The sequence below is a fragment of the Sceloporus undulatus genome, chromosome 7, assembly GCF_019175285.1.
Source record: "Sceloporus undulatus isolate JIND9_A2432 ecotype Alabama chromosome 7, SceUnd_v1.1, whole genome shotgun sequence".
Classification (NCBI taxonomy): Eukaryota; Metazoa; Chordata; class Lepidosauria; order Squamata; family Phrynosomatidae; genus Sceloporus; species Sceloporus undulatus.
Genome location: NC_056528.1, coordinates 1,562,761 through 1,575,760, shown reverse-complemented (window position 1 = coordinate 1,575,760; position 13,000 = coordinate 1,562,761). Strand labels below are relative to the sequence as shown.

The window sequence follows — 13,000 nt, the reverse complement described above, 5'->3', positions numbered from 1 at the left end:
GGGCGTCGGAAATCTAACCCGAGCTCCTAATGGAAGTTGAGAAAACCAAGCCGTAATGAAGCTGTATGGTTTGGGGGCTGGAGCCAAGGAGCATTGACGTCGTAATGAAATTTGGCTAAAGGGGAAGCTCTTCCCTGAATGCCAAGCCAGAGTGCAGCACAGATATTGAACCTGTTTGCAACTGGCAGTTGTCCACAAATGTAGCTTCCTGTCCTGATGTACTGGGGAAAGTGTAGTATGGTTGTCTAGGGCATTGTGGATTCTTCCCCATGTAATATCTGCTTTCTGGAAGTGAAAGGTCTTAAGCTGCCGCCAAAAAACCAATAAAGGAGGAGCCATCCTGGCTTTCTTTGGGAGGAAGTTCCAAAGTGTGGGAACAACCACTGAGAAGGCCCTGTCTCCTACATTTCCCACCAGCTTTTGTATGGGGTTTTTGTGCATTTTGAAAGATTAAAGCCCCTCTTTGGGGAGGTATATTTGCTGACTGTAGTTGCTTTAAGTTAGAGTTCAACCACATAGCCATGTTAGTCTGGAGAACCTGTATGCAAAGGGATCTTGCAATGCCTTTGAGACTAACTGAGCGAAAGAAGCTGGTGGCATAAGCTTTTGTAGACTTAAGCCTACATCCTCAGATGCATTAAAACTAAAACATGCTGTTATCCTTTGGCACTGGAGCATGGCCCTCAAGAACTGCTCAGGCCCTTGGGCCACAGAGTCTCCCCACTCTTGTTATACAAAAGGTGGTGGAGGTGTTGTTTTTTTAATGCAGAGGAATCTTTTGGTCCTGGGTTGGGTCCAGTGTGTAATGTTTAATATACCGCGAACCCTCTGTTTGCTTGGGTTGGGCGGGGCAGCAAAATGGATTTTGCAATAAACCTCTGGGTAGCTTCCCAGAAGCAAGCATTGTTTACCGCTAGCCTTCTAATGCTTCTCTTTCTTCTTATCCTCTCTCAGTCTTTTTTCTTCCTTTCTGTAGTTTCAGTGCTAATAGAACAGGGATGGACAACTTCTAGACCTCACCCGAACTTGTTGAACAAGGCTGGACAAAGTATGGCTGATGGGGCATATGACGCCCCTAAGGGTCAGCATTGTTGCTCCAAAATGTCTCCTTAATGTACTGCCAAACCAGTGATGGAGCATTGTCCCAAAGGCTCCCTGGGGGCGGCAGGTACTTTAAGGGGATTCAAGAGAAAGAGGTTGTTTGGGAAGTTCAGTAGGAGAGCCTAGGGGGCTTTTGCTGCTGACCCTCCCTATCCAATGTTAGGGCTGGCCCAAGAGTTGAGGGGGAATGGGAATATGGAGCTGAAGGCAATGCTGTTGTTGTGTACCTTCAAGTTATTTCTGTCTTGTGGGGAACCTATCAGGGCTCTTTCTTTTTGCAAGTTACTGCAAAGGGAGTTTGCCATTGCCATCCTCTGAGACAGATAGTGTGACTTGTCCAAATTCACTGGGTGAGTTGGGATTTGAATCCTGGTCTCCAGAGTCATAGTCCAACATCCAAAGCACATAGCAAGACACCTAGGTTTGGAAGCTGTCTGTCTCCTGTGGTAGTTGCTAATCCTCCCTCTTCCAGCTCTCTGCTCACCAGGTAGGAGTGGAACCGTTGAATCATGGCCCCTCCAACTTGCACCTGAACAAGAGGATGTGAAGGGGACCGGAGCTGGGGTGACTGCAGTGGATATGGAGAAACCCTGAATCTGCTTCAAATGCAAGGAAATGTTTCTCTTAGAGAGCCAGGAAGGTGTAATAGTTTGAGCGTTGGAGGCCGTGGTTTAGATTGCCACTCAGCTCTGGCAACCCACCGGAAGACCTTTGGCAAGTCACGCTCCCTCAACCCAAGAGGAAGTCAATGGCAAATCTCCCCTGGAGGAATCTGGCCAAGAAAACCCTTGGAGAGGGTTACCGTGAGTCAGAATCAACTTGAAGGCACATAACAACAACAGTTTCTATTCGCCTTCCTTGGCCAAGCACGATCTCCTTCTGCTGGAAAATAAGTTAACAGGAAATGTTTAGTTCATTATGTTTCTTCTAAATATATACATTCTGGAAGTTGAGGTTTTGATGGCCGGAGCATGCTTTGCCGTGCCAGAGAAGGGTGGGCATGGGATTGCATACCTCTTACAAGGCCACCCCTTTTCTGGACATGGAAAGTGTAAATTGCTTTTCCTCGTATTGAGTAGAGGGGCAGCAGTTCATATTTTAAATTGGTTTCAGGGCCCCTCCTGTACTGTTCAACACTGAACAATTCCTGTTGTTCAAAACCAGATGTGGGCAACATCCAGTGCATGTATCTACTGGGAAGGGAGAATATATTCCATTGCTATAGACTGCAAAATGCATGCAGTTTTGCATTGCTCATTCTGGGCACATTGTTCACTTCCTTTTTGTAGCTGGAGCACTTTTCATTCTTTGAGGCAGATCTTGCTAAGAGGACCAGTCAGCTTATCTTCTTTCCTTTTTATCTTTCAGCCTCCCTTTTGGCTCCTTCTCTCTTGAATCTCCCTCCTCCGCCTCCACCTTTAAACACCAGCCTCTGTGTATTCCAAGGACATCTTGTCACCTTTTCCCTCCCTCCCAATAAAATGCTAATGTTTTACTCTGAAACTTATGGTGTTTGGGGGGAATGCTGCTAGCTCAAAGTATCATGCTCTAAAATGGGAGCACTTGGTGTGTTTAAAGGGAAAACAAACTTGGCAGATTCCTAGTTTAGGCTAATTCATGCCTTTCTAGAGCCAATGTAGAATTGTGGTTTGAGTGTTGGACTAGGATTTTAAGAGGCCAGGGTCTGAATTCCCCTTAGCTATGAAAACCCACTGTGTGATTTTGCGCAAGTCATTCTCTCTCAGTCTCAGAAGGCGGCCATGACAAACCTGTAAGGCTGAGAGAGTGTGACCTACCCAAGGCCACCCAGTAGCTTTCCATGGCTGAGCGGGGATTTCTCCCAGAGTCCTAGTCCAACACTGAAAGCACTGCACCCCACAAAAGTGCCAATATTGGAATCCAGGCCCCAGCTAAAGCCCAGCTTGCCAACCCTCTCTGAAAAACCGGAGCACAATGGGGAGCAGTGCATTTGTGGATGCAGTTGGGATGTGTAGTTGTAGTCCCTTCTCCCCTTTTAAGCTAATTGGTGGCATTTTGGACCCGTCTCCTGACGCCAGGCTTATTGGGTAATCTCTCTATTTGGGTCACGTTTATGGTCCCTGGGCCTCCATGGCACTGGATAAAAGTGGCCAAATTACACAGTTATGGTTAATGACAAAGTTGTACAAATAAGCAACATCCCTGCTGTTATCCTGAAGATAAACATACTTTTGGGTTCTGTTTGTTCAAAAAGAATGATGTGTTCTCTTTCTCTCTCTCTCTTTTGGCACAAAATGGAGTCCCACATCTCTTAGGGGAAGCCTGCATCTGGAAGGAGCGCTTCTGCCTGTGTTTAGGCGAGAGGGCTACCCCAGATACGTTTTCTGTTTTGGTCAGCGAATCTGCCGCTCAGGATGGGGAGGTTTGCTTATATGTTTCCTGTGGCCTTCCTCTTCCCCTGAGAGAGTGACTTGCCCAGGGCCACCCAGACATTTTGGACTTCAGCAGTTGACCAAGTTGGCTGGGGCCTCTGGGAGCTGAGGTCCAAAACATCTGGAGGACCCAAGAACCACTGTCCTAGAGGCCTTTCCACCACTTCCCAAAGTACTTGGGAGTGGGGATATTTAACACAGATGATCATACGTATTACAGTGAGAGCCTTTAGGGTTGAAGAGCGGGGTATAAATACCATAAATAAATACAGTGGTATAAGATGCCTGAAAGGGAATGGCTAGAACAAGAGAACGAAAGGGTCAAGGAAGCAGCTGTAAGACAAAGCAAAACAGATGCTGACATGAAGATTCCCGTGGAGATCTTTGCAGGAGACTCATTAAAGGAGCTTTGCCTTGGCTGAGGCTCGCTGTTAACTTGCAGGCTCTCAGATCTCAGTCCCAGAGCGGCCCAAATGGGAATTTTTTTAACCAGCACCCCCCCCCCCCTGTGCTCCTTGCTCCTTCACGGGAGTTTGCTCCTGCAGCGGAGATTGTGAGTTTGATGGAGGATTGCCATACGCCTTTGAATCCCGAAGCCTTGAAGATCTTGGCTCCGTCAGCAGCCCACCCTGGGATTGGCATACAGGCTCCGGAGGCTGCCTTTTCCTTGGGCCAACGGTTATGTTCTCTTCCTCTCCTCCTCCCTCTGGGACAAAAGGAGCTGCATTTGACCAGTGACTTGCTGTTAGGTCAGACAGGCATATGTCCAATTTAATGTCCTTTAGATGATGTAAGTAGGAAGACGCGTATGGGGCGCCTGCCTATAACGCGGGCACACTGTACTTCTATTGACATTGCATTGTCCTGTGTCTGAACAGTGATGCTGAGGGTCTGTGAAGTTTGGGTGTGCATGCCTTCAAGTAGCCTGTTAACTTAGGGCAACCCCATGCGTTTCATAGGGCTTTCTCAGGCACAGAATAGAAGTGGTTTGCCATTGCCTTCCTTTGAAAAGTAGCTTACACTGCCACCTATTCCTTGGTGGTTCCTCAATCAAGTAATAACCAGGCCTGACCCTGCTTGGCTTCCAAGATCACATAGGATCTGGTGCCTTTCCCATTAAAAAGATCTTGAGTCTTGGAAACCAATCCCTTTCCTGAGGTCAGTCACTAGTCTGAACTGAATATAAGGGCCAGCTCCTAAGAAACTACATTCTGATTCTGAGTGCTTTTGAGGTTTACTCATGTGCAAATGCATCCCTAGAGTGACAAAGTTTAAATCTTTCAATGCGTATGTAACATTTCTAGTCCTTTTTGTCCAAAACCTGAGTCATTGAGCGAAAGGAAGCAGCCGGTGAGGTTTAGTATCTCTTTCTTTCCCTCTCTGCTCCCATTAAACAGTTCCAGCTGGCCCTGCCGTGCCAAGCCTTTTGCGTTCCCACGATCTTGGAGTTGAAGACCCTGACCTTGCAACTGTGCATTCTCTTTTTTTTTTCCCTAGACGTGTAAGAAGCAGTGGGAGGCAATGACAATATGTGGTCAAAAGGATCTCCTTTCTGAGGTTAGCAGCTAAAGTTGCGTCTTCACCGGCCAAACCAAACAAAGGGTTTCTTTGAAAGGTGAGGTGAGGGGCTGAGAGATGAAGAGGCAAGAGTGGAATGGATTTCTGTGTCTGTGCTAATGAAAAGCAAAGGAAAGAAACGGACTTCTTTACTGAGAGCAACTTGGGCTAGCAGCCTTTGTGTGCACAGACCAGAGGGGTTAAGTTTCCCCCAAGTTACAAAGCAAAATGAACCACTCACAAGCCCAGTTAAGGCAATCCTTCAAGCCAGGCATGGGAAGCTGGTGCCCCTCCAGATGCTAAGGAACAATGAACTACATCTCCCTTGCTAGATGGGCTGCAATGTTGAGGGGATCTGGTAAGATTCAGAGCACTACAGGTTCCCCAGTTTTGCTCACTTTGAAAATCCAAAGTGATTGGAGAAGTGTTTGTGTGTGGCTCCATGTTGGCTTACACTCAACCCTAGCTGTAGCTTGTTGTTGTGTCTGTATCATCGAAACACGACTTGCCTTACAGGCCAGAACTTCAAACCATGGTTTGAAATTCAGTCCACAATTCTGGTATGAAGGATAAGCACAGATTGTCCTTCTCTAGGCCCTCCAGTGCAACTCTGCCGGAGGTTGACCATAGAGTTGCAATGGAAGACGTAGAGATTCCTAGAGAAAAAATTTCCCTAGGCATTTGTAGGTCCTTCAACACGATTCTGTGGTGGCCGTTGACAACAGAGTTGCACTGGAGGATCTAGAGACAAGTGTTTGTGGACTAGTCACTCCTTTGCGTGTCTGTTGTGAGTGGTTCCATAAGGTTATCCAGATGCGTTTCCCCCCTCGGCTTAAGGAGCGCCCCTGTCCGGCTCCGGCTCTGCTGCGTTGGCATCTTCTCCGTCTGTTTTGGGAGCCGCAAGCCCTGTGCCACAAGGGTGTGCGTTTGCTGTGACCGCTGAAGAATTCATACCGAAGAGTCGGTTCCCAGGCTCCCTGCATGGTTGGCATTTTGAGCGCCTGCAAAGGAGGAAGTGCTGACACTGTTTGCTAATGACAAGCCAGAGCGCGGGGAGTTCTTGGTGCCTTGCACGGCCTCGGATTGTGTGCTACTCCTTACTGAAACAAGCTTGGGTGGAGGGATATCTTCTTCAAGGGCTCCATGTTCTTTGCTCTCAAAGAGAGAGCGAGAATGAGATTGAGGGAGAAAAACACACACCAAATTCCATTCTTGCTCCCTGCGGTGTGCACTGCCTCTCCTTGTCCAAAGCTAACAGACGTTGCTTTCCCTCCGGTGTTATTTAGTCTTTAGCCTTTAGTCACAAATGCCTTCCATATTGGTGGAGCAGAAACCATTTGGGAGTGTGTAGCTAGTTGTCTTTTCCAACCTGTTATTATCAATATTATTATCATAAGTTAAAAATACAATTAAAACTATCCATAGAATTAAAAACATTTAAGTTCTTAGATGTCTATTATAGCCAACCTGTCTCAGTTTAGTCATCTTGGCTGCCAGGGAGATTTTTTTCCTAGCCTGTTTTGCTTTGGGATCTGTTCATTTGTCTTTTTAGCAATGAATTGTATTCACAGAACTCTCTTCCAGCATTTCAGTTGCGTTGGTGCTTTTCCTCTCAGCTGGCCAGCTTTCATGCTCACACATACAAACTGAAAATACTATGACGTTTTACAACACCTAGATGAAAGGGCCTTGGGTGAGCAAGGCTGAAAAAGGCAGCCCAAGACTTTACAGCAACCTTGCCCATTAGAGCTGGTCCCATGGTGGCGTTGGGCTGCAGATCCCAGAATCTGTTATCATTGGCTGTGCTTGGCTGGGGTTTCTGGGAGTCAAAAATCCAATAACCATGTTTTTGGGATAGTCTTGGGCTATATGGACCACTCTGACTTGGTCGACTTCATGTGTTCATACACTCTTCTGTGTTACATGTAAGTAACCTCTTTTCTCTTCCTGTTTCTCCCGCAGAGTGACCAGCAGCTGGATTGTGCCTTGGATTTGATGAGGCGTCTGCCTCCTCAGCAGATTGAGAAAAACCTCAGTGACCTGATCGATTTGGTAAGTGTGGAGTCCCTTAAGCCTCAACAGGATTCTTCTTGTGGCTCTTGCTTGGGCCAGATATCACAGCAAGCCAGATTTGGCATTAACCATTTCAGTTCCTAGTGATGCCAAACCATGGTGTAGAGCTGCTAGTCTTATCTTACTGTACCACCAACACAGTGTATGGAGTGCCCTTAGGATCAGTGGGATCTGGAGGCAAAACATTGGCTGTAGGGGCAGCTTGTCAATTTAGACATAATGCTAGTCAGCTTTCAAATCCAAACTGTGGTTGTTGGTTCTGATTTGCTGGCCAACCAGCAACCAGTAGTTTGAAAGCATATAGATTGTCTGTGTTTGTGTGTAAGGTTAGGAGTAAGGAAACAGACTCAGTCAAGTAGCCGCCCAGCTGCAAAGTCTTGTTAGGCTGGGAAAGGCAGTTCCCAAACCTCTAGTGATGTTGCAGTGGGACATCAATGTGCAGAAATGTGCAGAAGAGAAGGAAGTGGATGCTTGGATTGGTTTTTACTTTCATTCTTTCTTATCAATTTGCACTTCCAGTTCAAGAACCCCTGCTTTAAGACTTCATCCCGCTCTCTCTTTGTAGAGGGGAGGTCCTCTGAAAAGCTGAAACTCCTTTCTGTACCACCTCTTCTAAGTGAAGGAAGGCCCCTTGGGGGTGTCTTCCTTCAAATGCACATTCCTCCCACAACCCTGCCACCCCCAAATTCCTGCAGCTGAACCTGTTGAACCCAAAGGTGGATGCTTCCTTTAAGCAGCTTAACACCAGATACCCCGAGGTCCCCCTGGCTGCAGTTTGTTGAGCGGGGAGACACTCTCTGCCTTGTGGAATTCTGCTGACAGAAGAGAAAAAGCACCCAACTTGACCGTGAAACGCAAAGGCCCGATGATCTAGGGAAGCAGGTGGAGGGCCTTTTCAGGGTCACTGCCTCCATCAGCCTCCCCCCAAAATGCTTCCTCGTTCATTAGCGGAGGAGCTGCGTGGCTGGCCCTCTCCTGCCACATCTGTTGCTGCTTTCTCAGGCGGCCGAGCCTGTAATTACCGTTCATTAGAGCCCTTGTCAGTCACGGGCCTCCCTGAAGCCTGGCCTGAAAGGAGCCCGGCTGCGGGTGCCGGTAATCTGCCTTGGCACGGAGCGCCAGGCTCGGGGTCTAATTACTAATTATTGGGAAATGGGCAGCTTGGAGTCTTGTCAGCCCACGGGAGAGTTTGAGAAAATTGCGGTGGGAGAGACAGGCGGAGGGCAAGCTGGGAGCAGGAGGCGGTGGGTTTTTAGGATAATTGAGTAAATTAGTGTACACTTTCTGGGAGCAGGGCGATGGTGAAACTCCTGGCCTGGCTGATAGCAGATTCTTCTAGATGTACGGATGATTTAGCATGGCTGTGTGTCCAATAAATATATGCAAGTATAATATAATATAATGTATTGGTGTTGAAAATGCACACTTACAGCACTTGTCCCAAGCTCAACCTGGATTCCAGAAGGATGCAGTTAAGTCTATCTGTCTGACTGTCTGTCTCTCTCTTTCTCTCTCTCTCTTTAAGCAATTAACAAATAGGATTATAGACATAAAATAAGGCACAAGTTTCCACAAGTTCGATTACTGAAGATGAAACTGCACAACATCCAGGATGGGAGTTTAGAATACTGTTTACAGGATTCTTCAGTGGATAATGGTATTATCCTCTATACTGTGGCCATGTAGTTTTAGGGTCTTAAGTCTATAGATCCAGTTTTCCCCCCTTTTGTCCAAAACGGCTAAAGAAGAAGGCACCTCAGTATCAAAGGAGGACAAATTAGAGAGAGTGTAATGTTCCGAGCTGAAATGCCTGGCCTTGGATTGCACTGTCTTCCTGGTCAGGATTGTAGATTTATGGCTCCTGAAGCATGGATGCAAGTCTGTGGTGGTTTTGCCCATGTCCTGCAGATGACATCCTGCGTGTCTGCATTTCATCACATAGATTAGATTGCAGGACCAGCAGGGGATTTGTTGTTTAATAGAGTAGGTTCCTATGTATAATATGTGGACATTTTCCATTTCTCAGCATCTCTTTGTCCAAGGACTAAACAAGGTCAGGTGGCAAAGTTAGTCCAGAGTCTCTTTTTCATACCACATGCTTATTGTACTCTGATTCCATTTTAACTGCTATGGGGCATCCTGTGGGATCTGCAGTTTCTTGAGGTATTCAGAATTCTTTCCTGGAAACTGCTAGTCCCTCACAAAAGTACACACCCCAGGCTTCAAGGATGGAGCTGTGGAGTTTTAAAGTGGCTTCAAACTGCTGTTGATTGTGTAATGTGAAAGAGACCTAAGTACTTGTCACGCTGTCACATGCTTAAATTGGTCTCTCCCCCTCTCTTGTGTTAGGAAGCAACGTGAAAGGAGCGGTTTGATAAGATCGGAAGTGAGGGGTGTAAGGTTGACAGACCCCCAGGAACCCAGTCCATGTATTTAACATGACTTTCCCCAGCCCTGCTCAGACTCCAGATTATTCAACAGTTAGGAAACGGATATGTGCCTGAGTCATAGCTCCACAGCTTCATCCCAAGAAAATGTTTTCTTGGTAGCGTGCCTGTTGTGCTTTTCTTTTCCTTTTTAAAAAGGGCAAGGCTTCCCTTAAAGTCACACCTCTGAAACAGTGCCCTTGTCCGCCTCCGAGGTTGTTTTGGATCTCTAGGTGCCCTTTATCCTTTTGTGACATTCTCTTGAATGTTTTGCGTTGGGCTGTGGGACTATAACAAGACTATAAATGAAGCAGCCACATCCCTCTCCTGTTTCTCAGCGGCAGATATACAGAGACATAAAATATATCTCATACTGGAGGTGATGTGTAGTCAACTTCAACTGATGGGCCCATCGTCCATGAATTCATTGAGTCCCCTCTTAAGGCTGCCGTGTTGGTAGACATCTTGGGGCAGTGAGTTCCACAGTTTGACTCAGTCTGTACTCAGTGTTGAGCTCTGCAACCTGATAAATTATGAGAATGGGAAGAATATATTGGGGGGGTGGTGGTAACAAAAGGCTTCTGGGTGAGCCGTTTGCCTCCCCGGGATTAGATTGTTTAGCTCAGTATTGTCTGCCATTTTCCAGTCTCTCTGGCAGGGAAAGGTCTTTCTGCCTACTTGCTTTCCTGGTGGTTGTTGCTTTTCAATGGGAGATGCCAAGGATTGACTCTGGGGACCTTTGGCCAACAAATCTGGTGCTTTACCGTTCATCTATGGTCCCTTTTCCCCCAAAGAGGAAGAGGCAGATCTTCTGAAGAATCTTGAAACTCTGCCTCCTGACCTGTGGAAATCTTGCTGACTCCGACATTTGCAGCAGCCACCGTCCATGGACGTTTTCAAGCTTTTCTTTGCCACCATGAGGACTAGAACATTGCAGGGGCTCCAGAGTCATGCATTTGAAGATTGAAAAGCCCATTCTGTGCCCAAAGCTGCTTTTGGGAAATTGCCTTCCATATCCAAACCAAACTTTCATCCTTAGCTTCAGGTGAACAAACACATCTCTCCTATTTATATACATTCTGGCTTAACAGCTGCAGGTTGTTTGAATGACAACCAGGTTGGGAAAGACTCAGATGGCGGGGGGGGAAGGCTTAGTAGGTTTGGGATTCCTGAGGACTAGCAACCCTCGAGATGGGCTGGGGAGAGAACCAAGGCGCAGGGCATTGTCAGGATGCCTGCCAAAGCTTGGATAGCCTCTCATCCTTTCTGGCTTGCTCAAACACACCTTGAGGGGAAGACATTTTGCTCACTGACAGCTGCAGGGGTTCAAAAGGGTGGCCTTTGTGAACTTGGCGTTCTTTCCGAAAGGCGTCAGGCACGGTGCGGTTTCGCGGTCCTTCGTGCTGAAAGCAGCTGCAGCGGCTCCAAATTGAGAGTTATTGGCTGAAACGAGGGGACTTGGCACCATTAGCACAGTGCCCCCTCGGTGCAAGCCAGTTTTCCACTCAGCAAGCGTGGCTGTAAATGGAAATGTCTTCAGCTTAGAGAAGATTACCATCAAGGCATTCGGAACTCGTTTTAAGACCTCTTTTTTTAAACATGCCCAGGCGGCCAAGAAGGGTCTCGGCTAAAATTGGGCTTCGTTCGAGCGTCGCTCACTGACTGTATACCAAAGACAGACTTAATCTTGAAAAAGGACGTTTGAGAATCCAAAACTTTATCCCAACACCCTTTCTGTGAACTATAGTGGATTCAGATGCTTTAAAAATCTGTTGAAACCAGCAAGCATGGGGAAATCAAGGCTGTTATGCCTGTCACCCAATGGTTTCTGCTAAGTGAAAATCTTGTCTCAAGGCTGCTTTGACCCAGAGTGGATAATTTTGCATTGCCAAGCCAAGTCCATGCAAGGGTAAGGCTTTAGGGCTGCATTCTTTAGACGTCTCTAATTGGTTGGCCGTGGCACTTGAGGATTTGAACTAATTGAGGGAGATGCCTTGGGAATGGCACGCTGGCTGGCTCAAAGCCCCTGGGACGGTGTTAACAGAACTTCGCTCATGTCTGCGTTCTGTCACTTGCAGTAATTGGAACGTGGAAGATGGCTTTCCTTGGTGGGCTTTCCCCCCTATATCCTGGAATTTCCAAACCACGGTGTGTAATGAACATTTTGGAGAAGGGTGGAAGATCTGGAGAACCAGCTCTGGGGATGCCTGCTGTGACAAATACATGAATAAGCATCAAGTTGACAGTTACTATTTCAGAACTGAAGAATTACTTTCCTCACCACCAACTCTCTTCTCCTGAAGGTTTTGTACCACAACTCCCATAATCCCTTAGCATTGCTGGGTGGGGCTGATGGGAGCTGTAGACCACTCTGTCCAGAGGAATATGGAATCTGTGCCTCTTCTTTCTCACGTCCAGATGTCCCCTGAGAAGCAAGGCTTTTTGATGCAAACTGGTAAAGCATTTATATCCTATACTCTAGTTTGACATCTAGAGACCCTCAGGCCAGAGAAGGATGGCTGCAGAGGAGAAAGCTGAGATCTTCCATCTTGAGGGAGCCTAGAAGTTGCTTTGGGAGAGCAGCTCTCCAAGATCTTGGGCAGTATCACTGAAAACTCATTCCTTTTGATGGAGTGGGAAGTATGCAAACCAGGTGATCAACTGCTGAATTATGGCCTGTCCCCGAGAAGGGATTCAGCAATGCACAAACACATCTGTTACCGTGCCACCACTGAAATTCAAGCACCAACTATACATTCATGGATGCGGGCACAGTTCCGAGATTCTGGATTCTCATTTCCGTAATGGACGTTAGGCCGTTGGACCTGTTTTTCTGCCACGAGAGGAAATGTTTAAAAGCCTGCCAGATGACTCAGTAGAATTAGAATTAAGTTTTATTAGATGCCGTCCGAAAGTGGCAGGAATCTAGCTGGTGCTGGCCGGGGTGGATGTGTGGGTGTAGTGCCAGTGTAGTTTGTTGTTGTAGAAGCGTTGGCTTCTTTCGTTGGCTTGAGCTGTCAAGTGTATTTTCAGGTCCCCCCCCCCCCCAACATTAACCGTCTCTCATTTTTCACTTCCGTAGTGGTGACGTCTGTCCCATAAGAATTCAAATGAGAACCAGAGCTTTGGAGACGTTTGCAATGCAATTAAATAGCAAGCCTTGTCAGTTTAGGGTTTGTTTAGGGCTTGTCTTCTGTCTTGATTTGTTCTGGAAGTCTTGTTTTGGAAGAAGGCTGCTTCCTATAGGGCAGGGTCAGGCAACTGTGGGAAGCTATGGGGCCGAGTTCTTTGCATGCCCACAAATTCTGCATGCCCACCCACCCACCTCTATGAGGAATGGATGGCAACCACACAGATACACTGGAGGAAAAAATGGTGGCCTGAGAGCGTAAGGGAAAATCTGCACTGAGACCGGTTTGGATGTTTTGACTT

The 13,000-nt window shown here is 47.1% G+C and overlaps 1 protein-coding gene across 2 annotated transcripts in view; it reads left to right on the top strand.

Moving 5' to 3' along the window:
• CAPZB (capping actin protein of muscle Z-line subunit beta) overlaps positions 1 to 13,000 on the top strand; it is a 45,687-nt gene that overhangs the window by 9,366 nt on the left and 23,321 nt on the right. For both annotated transcript variants that reach the window (XM_042478020.1, XM_042478019.1), the window contains exon 2: positions 7,032 to 7,121. In XM_042478020.1, coding sequence (XP_042333954.1) covers positions 7,032 to 7,121 — 90 coding nt within the window. The remainder of the gene's footprint in view (positions 1 to 7,031; positions 7,122 to 13,000) is intronic.